This window comes from Acipenser ruthenus, chromosome 2 (assembly GCF_902713425.1).
Source record: "Acipenser ruthenus chromosome 2, fAciRut3.2 maternal haplotype, whole genome shotgun sequence".
In the NCBI taxonomy this organism is placed as follows: domain Eukaryota; kingdom Metazoa; phylum Chordata; class Actinopteri; order Acipenseriformes; family Acipenseridae; genus Acipenser; species Acipenser ruthenus.
Genome location: NC_081190.1, coordinates 25,945,674 through 25,955,082, shown reverse-complemented (window position 1 = coordinate 25,955,082; position 9,409 = coordinate 25,945,674). Strand labels below are relative to the sequence as shown.

The 9,409-nt window shown below is 39.3% G+C and overlaps 1 protein-coding gene across 2 annotated transcripts; it reads right to left on the bottom strand.

The window, feature by feature from the left end:
- Positions 1–522: 522 nt before the first annotated feature.
- LOC117432433 (protein fem-1 homolog C) lies at positions 523–9,063 on the bottom strand. 2 transcript variants are annotated; one of them, XM_034054702.3, is made up of 3 exons: positions 8,872–9,063; positions 7,623–8,173; positions 523–3,349 (listed from the first exon to the last, which is right to left on the bottom strand). In XM_034054702.3, the coding sequence occupies exons 1-3, from the start codon at positions 8,919–8,921 to the stop codon at positions 2,040–2,042; spliced, it is 1,911 nt and encodes a 636-aa protein (XP_033910593.3). In that variant the 5' UTR covers positions 8,922–9,063; the 3' UTR covers positions 523–2,039. The 2 variants fall into 2 exon arrangements, with proteins under 2 accessions (XP_033910593.3, XP_058848675.1); XM_058992692.1 differs by lacking the exon at positions 8,872–9,063 and adding an exon at positions 8,702–8,865.
- Positions 9,064–9,409: the final 346 nt, after the last annotated feature.

Here is a 9,409-nt window from a genome sequence, read left to right as displayed (position 1 = left end):
CTGTACCAGTCTGTGCAGTCACCACAAGGTAAAAATCAAGAACAAATGCTCCACCCAATCATCCAGCATTGTCACTATAGTTAGTGTATTTTTAAAAAGGAGGCAATTATCTATTCAGATACCAAAATATAGTGAACAAGTAGTCTTGAGTGAGGTTATCTGGCAACAAATTCCCATCTCCAGTTGTACTGCTTTCCTATATTAAAAAAAGGGGGGGTGGGGGGTGGAGACATTTCAGGGTATCACTCTACTTCTGAGAAGCCTTGCTCATTAAAATATTTTGCATATTTTTATGAGATGATTATCTATTCAGGGATACCGAGATATTTATAAAGGATCTACAATTTCTGAAGGAAATGTTTTTATCTATAGAAAGGAGTTTCCAGTGTTTAATTCAAATACATGGATTGTTCCTTTTCTTTGTATTATGTACTGTGCAGTGGACTAAAAGATGATTATATATATATATATATATATATATATATATATATTAAAATGAGTAGAACACAACACTAAGGAAAAGCAAGTGCAACATGTTTTATTGTGAACATTTTGTTTAAGACATCAACAGGGCTGATATGCCAGTAAATCATATATGCCATAAAAATAAAGTGCAGAGTTACAGTTATTACCTGAACTGGTTTAACTTGTAGTGTCAATCCTTATGAAATATGAAAAGCCCTTTCTCCCGCAAGAACAAAGGTGATCTACAAAACACGATTCAAACTGAAAAACAACCTTAAATTTTAGCAGGGCATCTATGATTTTGTTATGTCAACAGTGAAATGAACACAATAGTAACACTTCTACAGGAACTTCATCAAACTCCTCTTAATCTTAAAATACATGTCAAATTCCATAACAGTTATTCTTTTAAACAGAATACTGATAATATGCTGCAGTAATGCCAGATAAACCCTTCATACTGATGCAGTTTACATGTGTATTCTGGCACATGCAGCACTTAATGGGAAATGCAAAAAAATAAATAAGAATCTCGCTTCCTTTTTACAATGTTTAGCATTACATTTCAGGTTGAGTTGAGTGTGTTCTTTACTGTAATTAATTATACATCAGAAAAAGTCTTATCAGAGACAAATGAAACAAAAAATGCAGCTTGTAATTATAGCACTACACACAAAAAACATGTTATCCCTCAATTTACAGAATAAAATTAGCACTTTGTCTTTGCTGAATAAAATTGTCGGGTGGGTGGATGATAAATAGCTTACTTTTTCTATTCAACTCAAACTCAGCAGCGTACGACAGGACACCTGTCATTAAAACAATAGCCCTACACAGAGAAAAGCAAGTGTCATATTAACACACCCGTGGATTGTTGAGGGAAAAAAAATAAATCTGTTCTTTGCAAGGCAAGCACTCCCAATGAAGGAAAAAAAAAAAGCTTGTTACTGCATGGAGAAGAGCAAACACAGAACAGTTGCATACTGAAGCCAGTGCATAGAAAAGATAAAGCACTTGCGGTATTTGCAAACATTAAACCAGTCCATAAAGCTTCATGGTGCTAAAACAAAATGGTCCACAATTTATGTAACCAACAAGAATTAAAAAAACACAAGGGAAATAAGAGCATACAAAGCTTTACCAGAGATGCAAATATACATAAAATCCATACACCAGCAAAAGTAGTAAAAACTTTTAAACCAGTCCCAAAGACCCTACAAATTTTGCATAGAAACAAACGATACTAAAGCAGATGGGACTTTAGCGATGTTTTCAGGGATCACTATAGGATGAATTAGAGTAATTTTCAATCAAAGGAAAAAAAAGGTTTTAATGTTTTTTTGTACAAAATACTGTACATGTATGCCACATTACAGGTCGTTTTCATGCTGATGTATGCAATCTATAAATGGAGTCGAGGAGAATACTTCTGAATTAAAGCATACCAAAGCCATCTGAGTTTATTGAAAGCTGGTGAATACAATCAAAGAGCTCAGGGAGGGACAAATACACAGCCAACCCTCACACCCCATTCAAGTACGGCAGCATCACCCACCATTTTGCACTGTACATTGTTATCTGTGGAGCAACACAAAGGCCTCTAGTTTCTGAGGAATCTGTCCCCTATAAATAAGGCTGTGTTTTACTATGGCCCGTGCTGCCAGACACTGCAAGGTGGTGTGGTTGATGGGCTGGATCAAATTCTTTGCCACCTCCTTCTCATCTAGCAGGTCACAGGCAGTCTGCTTGAAGGAGTTGGTGCTGTCGAAGTGGGTCCCAGAGGAAATGAGGAGGTTCATGATGTCTGGGTGATTGTTGAAGGCGGCAATGTGCAAGGGGCTGTTGTTGTCCTCATCCCTGCAGTTCAAGTCCGCCCCGCATTCCAATAGGATGGACGTGACCTGGAAGGAGGGGAACTTGCAGACAGGATACCGCCCCACGCAGGTGGTGTTCCTGTCCACAGCCAGGTGGAGAGGGCTGTAGCCATTCTTCCCGCATGGGTGAAGCTTGAGGAACTTGTAGATGGTCTCCTTCTTGAAGTGGTCCTGCTCAGCACTGCAAGGAACCTTCTCTAGCAAGCAAACCAAGTGCAGGATTATGGACAGTGCCTTGCTAAGCTGGGCTGGGTCTGGAGGGGGCTGGGTCTGCTTGACAGCTCGCTCGATTTCCAACACGCTCTTGGAGAGGATGCCCATGAGGTCGTCAAAGGACACAGATGTCCCCAAAAGCCCCTTGGCACGATCTTGTAGCATGAAGGAGAAGAGTTCAGCAAATGAGAGCAGGCTACTGGCTGTCATTGGGCTCAGGGGATCCAGGTTGCTCTGCTGCATGTCCAGAGCATACTTCCACAGGTTTATGCACCTCTCGAAGTTACCCGAGTCTGCGTACACAGCCCCCCTGTAACGGATGTAGTAAGATGTATCGGGGTGCGAAGGCCCCAGGATGCGCTCTCGAATGAGCAGGGCCTGCATCCTCATCTCGTCTGGGTCTGCGATTAGGTTGTCGAGCTCGTCGCCGCCGTTCACTTCCCTGGCGTAATCATAGGCCATGATCAGTTGCTTTGGCTCTGGCTTGTGGAGGATGTCGTTGCCGTCACTGAACCTCATATCCATGGCCCTCTTCCAGTACTTTAGAGCCCCCAGAAGGTCTCTCTTTTTGTCCACGAAAGTGGCCCCCAGCAACTCCAAAGCATTGATCCTTTCCATTTTGTTGGCCTGCGGGTGCTGGGTGAGGAAGTCAACAATGTTTGTGTTGCCAGTCACACTGGCTGACAGCAAGGGGGTCATCCCATAGCCATCCTTCTCCATTTTAGCACCATACTTTAGCAGCATTTTCATGATCTCCAGACTTCCTGATTCTGCACAGTCATGCAAGGCTGTATTTCCTGTAAGAATTAAAAAAAGATGGTCAGGATACAAGTCACAGCTTATATACAAGCAGATATTATTTCCTGGCATATCACTTGTTCATTTAAGACAGAGACATGTGAGAATGTAATTAAGTATTGATTACACACTGCTATATACACCGATACAAGAAACTGTATAAAAAATGTTGCTAGTCAAAGCTACAGTATTTGATGGACAGATTAAAATATTTCTAAACATCAAGTTGCATATAAGCGGTTATTCCCTTGACCCAAGCTCAAGAGAAATCTCATTTAAGATAAAGAAATAAATAAATAAAAACACCCACCCCATATACTGTTGCCTACATGCATTACACAAAATACCATTCCAATTCATTAAGCCAAGTTCAGGGATTTCTGCCAGACAGAGAAATCTACTAAATCGTTTTTCATTACAAGAAAATCGAATGCAAGGGGGTGGGGGAAAAGAGTCCCTCTTCATTATTTCCCCAAAACATTCCCTCACATTATTAATTCCTACTTGCAAGATGTTCAGTTTAGAAATATGTCAGTATTAAAATAACTGTATCCCAGTCACAACTGAAAATAAAAAACTGGAGCCATCAACATATTAAACACAAACATACACCTTCATGACCTACATCCACTATTAAAAATAAATAAATAAAAACTATCCAAGTGTCCTTATCAAGTTTCAGCACAACTGAATTGGGGAAGCAAGCTCATTGAAATTATACCAGTGCCAGTAACAAACCCAGCAATTTTCTTGGACAGTAATTGGTACTGGAGGAACACAGGTAAAGATTTAAAAATAAAACAAAGAAAACAATTATAACCACTAGTGTTGAGCACTGAAGCAGTGGACTGGGTCAGGTATTGTTTGTAGTTATCCTGGGTATGATCACTCCAGCTCAGAGAATCAAGACAGAGGTTCTCCAGGGCTGGGAGCACTGCCTTCTGGGCATTGACCTGAGTGTGTAATACAATTCTACATCTGCAGGGTCTGTGTTAAAAATGGTGGCAGATCTTAGTGCACATCTTTCAAATTTAATGTTATTACTAAATGTAATAAAGGGTGAAGGGGTTGGTCAAGCAATGACCACCTGTGGTTAAACACCAGCAGGATTATAATGGAACATCTTAGATTATGGGTTTCTCAGTTGACTACTGAGCTTCAGAAGGATTTCAGTTCCTGGGAGGTTAACTGCAACTACTAGTGTAAAATTAAAACTATGCTATCAAGAGTTTTAACCGAGTTAGAATGAATTTAGTCATGGTTAGGACAATTTTTAAAGAGCATCACCTTCAGATATGTATGGGTTGAGACTCATTTGAAGGAAGTTACAGCAGCTTATGTTGTTAAAGGCATCAATCAAATTTTGGCCACACTACAGTAACTTGCTGCGAGCTTTCATTCAAGTCTTAAAATATGAGGAATATACAGTAATGTAGTTAATCAAGTTAGTCATCAAGCATTGAACAACATAATGATTGTGTTCAACTGCATTTATGTATAAAAGAACTGAAGAACAAAAGAAAACAATTGTTTAGGCCTAATGTGTGTGGAAGTGTGCAAGCAATCCATATTACTGTCAGGTTAGCATTCTACAATTAAAACTGAAATGACCAACAAGACAATACCCAAGAGCAGCATGTATAAAAATGTGTAAATGCCAATGTATTTCAACATTGTCCGAATGCAGGATGGAAACCCAGAACAAAAAAAATGGGGCTACATGAAAACTAAAGGAAAATTAAAATAAAATAAAGTATGCTTTGCATTTAGGGTTAGGCAGTGGTGTGCAATTCATATCGCCCGACGCCCAGGACAACAAGATTGTTGCCCTCAAAAAAAAAAAAAAGCCACCAGGGTACAAAACCAGCATCACCCTGCTGCAGCAGTGTTTTAAATCATGAGACAAAATGTTAGAAGACGAAAAATAGCTGTAAAATGTTGTACACCATTTTAAAAAGAGTTGTACAATAAAAATAAGCAAAAGAAAAAATATTTGCAGAATTTGATGGAGCCTACTGTACACGTGTGCATTTTGGTAGAAACACTGTACAAAATGCAGAGAAACTTGACAGGTTATACACAAGTCCTTTAAAAATCTGGGGTTCAACAGTTACAAAACAGAAAGAACGTCAAGAAAAATCAGAATTCCACAAAGCAGCAGTAATAGTTGGCAATGATTTCGTATCTGTGATGCAACAAACTAAAACATCTGTACACCAGGAGCTGAATTCAGCTTAGAGTGGAAAAAAAACAGGCAGAAGCTATTTTTATATTTGAGTAACTCCCAAGTATTACTCATTATAGTTTCTTACTTAATTTATTGGCAAATGTGTTCCAAACCATTTGTTGAAGTGAGGTGGGTTCAGAGGGGAACCTTTTGTGTATCTTGAAGAATTTAGAACCAGTCAAGCTACAAGGCTAGATCTGCCCGTTGATCACTAACATTGATTGTGTTCACTGTTAAATAAAACCAAAATCCTACAAATTCTATTATACTTTTTTGTGTATGCTGTGTGTTTTTTTTTTTTTTTTTTTAATTGCACACCCGTTTAGGATAATATAACTACTTCCTCTACAGTATGATTTGTATAATTCCTCCATTTCCAGCACTAGTATGCCAACATGAACAGTTTTAAAGACAGGATCTCAACTTTCCCCATTTCAATAGGCATCTGGAAATCAGCAGTTTAAGTAACTGGTCATTAGTCTTGCAAAACCGTTAAGTCATCTGCTGTACTTATCTTTTCAGTTAAATTCCAAAAGGGTAATGTTTTTTAAAAAAATAATAAAATAAAAAATAAAAAGCAAATCCACTTTGGCATGCAAGCAATAACTTTCCCATGTTAAAGTTAATATTTAGAGGGTTTACATCTCAAGCAAATTCTTGCTCCAATATACAATTACATAAAACAACTCGTCATGAAGACTGTCCAGATAAAACAAATGTTCATTGTCTATTTTACATTTATATTTTACTCCAACTATTTTTCTGCAAGCCAGAACCTAGATGGAATGTGGAGATCTGAAAAAATGCACATCATTGCAATTCTATCCTTAACAGTTAGAGATATTTCAACTCAAACTAGGATAGAGATTCCAGTACCAGCTTCTCTTAACATTTCCATGCAACAATAGTAAGAACCATGTTGTCTACAGCCCACCAGCAGAAACCCCATGCCAATCTGATCTCTCTGTGGCCTGGCTTGCTCTCAGCAAGTGCTCAGGGTGATTTTCTTCCACGGATAAAACTTGCCAAATGTTGATAAGCATTATATATATATATATTTTTTTCTAAATACAAGTTGGGAGAGGGGGGGAACTTCAAAATTAATTAAAATTGCAATGGGACATATATTGAGAACAGTTCTGAGACAGCAATATTGAGTTTCCAAATCTATCCATCAATATATTATAAGGCGACAAATTGGAGACAGTCATGTAAAACAAAACTGTGTTGATTTGACATGGAATGACCCAAATCCATTATATGTGGTGCCTAGTACTGTACAGCATAGTACTCGATATCAACAAAAAACAAACATTTGTTTTTTGCACAGGGTTTTTAAATTAGTAATTGTGCTGGAAGTATATGCCTATCTAGGCTGTCGGTAACTATGGCAACTGGTGGCTGAATACCTACTGCAGCATTGTGCAGTTTGCAATGTAGGACAGTCTTGAACAGAGGAAGCCGTTGGCACCGAAGATGGGGGCTCTGGGAAAATATCCAAACGAAAGAAAGGCAGAAACAGCAAAACGAATCAAGACTTTAAACCAGGTAGCAAATCGTGATTATGTAATTTAGACAATAAGGAGTTTTAAAGTTGACCACACTTTTGTTTGACTAGTAAAGGACACACAGTAGCTAAAAACGCTTTGGTATTCTTCATGATTCATATGCATGACTAAATAACACTGCAATATCGCTGGACATCTGTTGTGTCAAAAGGATGGAGTAGAAAATGCGGACTCACTGTCATTTTTTGACCCGCATTTCTGAGAAGTACAGTACTTCTACTAGTCTTCCTACCCTTATGCCCCCAAAGTACCCTTTATCTCAGTCATTCGATGCTTGAAAAGTGCCCTTTTTTCTCAATTAGCCCTTTTTAATGTCCTCTGCATGCTACTACGTTACTGATAGGCAATATGAAGCATATATACGTAAAATAGGTGTAGGTATTGAAAAAAACATAGGCCAGTATACAGTTTACTCATGTTGCCCCGGTATATAGTCATGCAGAATGACGCGAGTCACTACCTGTACCAGTAGCTTACCTTTTACGCTTTTTCTATTGACATCGGCCCCTTTCTCTAGTATGTATTGTGCAATTTCCCGGTGTCCTTTGTAACAAGAAATCATGAGGCATGTGTGCCCGTGCCGATTTGCCACTTCCAGGTCCGCCTTATGCTCTACCAGGTACCTCACTATCTCCAGATGTCCATCAAAACAGGCGGCTCTCAAAGGCGTCGAGTTTGTGAGGGTTGTGTTATTTACAGAGGCTCCGTGACCCAGTAGAGACTGCACAACCTTTAAGTGTCCAGCTGCTGAGGCTGCCCACAGAGGTGGAGCCCCTTCGATTGTCTCCCCATCAAAGTTTACCGACCCTCCGATTTCCACTGGGGCCCTGCAGCACTCCAAAAGGTACTCCACTAAATCCAAGTGCCCGTAGCGTGCTGCCATCAGTAACGGCGTGGCACCATTTGTTTTCTCTGCCATCAGTTTTGAAATGTCATCCTCAGCTTTGTTCTCCAACAGTTTTTGTAGCAGCCGCAGCTTGCCGTCCCGGGCTGCGTTGAACACAGCAGTCTTTAGATCCATTTGATTCCTGAAAGGAGTAACAGCCAATGTATAACAAGAAAAAGTATATGCTTAATTTACTAAATTAATTATTAATTTACATGGGAGCGCCAGTTAACACTTGCATTTCTCATTTCAACAGACAGCCCCGTAATCACGTAAATGTAAAATAAAGTTGTTTTTTTTTTTAAACTATATCGTCTACCCTTGCAGTATTAATTTCATTAACGTAGAGGAGTACAAACGATGAAATGCATTTAAATTCTAAGAGAGCGTTATAAATGCATATACGGAGTCGGTCTTGCCTGCATTTTGTTTTGCTGAGAACACAGCTCACTTTTTTTTGGTTTACTATCGTCCCACCAACACAACAGATTAAGCAAGCTCTCTCCGTTTCCTTTGTCTAGTCGTTCTGGTTGGGGCCAGTCTGTAGATGCCGTCTATTCACGCCAACAAACTGCTTCCCTGTTTATTTGCGAGTGGGAGCCATGCCTCGTGTGTCCTGTTCTTTATCGCTACTGTGCTCAACTACATTTAAGTTTAAGAAAATCTTGACCTTATATTTTGTAGTTTTACTTCTCGCTTAAAAGAGGCCAGACTGGTTTTCGTCTATAGGGTTGTTATCGAAGCTCCTCCGCTTGTATTTCCTGTTTCAAGCTAGTGACATCGGCACGGTGGTATTTATTGCTTTCTTTAACCAAAATATATCGTTGTTTACTTTCTTACCGACAGCCAGCAAAACCCGGTCCAGAATAATTCGCGAATTTACAAGTCATTAAACGGTAGAAGTTGTATCATTTGACATCAGAGGACCGTGTAACTGGACTCATCCGCCTTCCGACAAGGATCCATAACGCCTGAATCCACTTCGGGAACTAAGCATAAAGGCAGGTCTCCGCTCAGCCGAACGGGAAACTCTCTATTGGCAGGAGAAAGAACCAATCGCACGGGTAGCTGAACTATCGGTTTTTCAGATAAACCAATCAGAATTGTATTTTTGCGGAAATGCGGCTAATTTTCTGCCAGATGACTAGATTGAGCTGTTGCGCTTGCGCCTTAGCTTTTTAATTTGGATGTATCGTGACTGGGTAGCAAGATAAAATAAAATACAGGAACTACGCTTCACGGAAAGAAACACGAGTTACCGAACAATTCGCATGTTTATTTTCATTAAAAAAAGAGAATAAATATAAACATGCTTCAAATGGTTGATGATTTTTGTTTCATGTGGAATTTGCTTTTTTTTTGTCTCCTATTGAATATC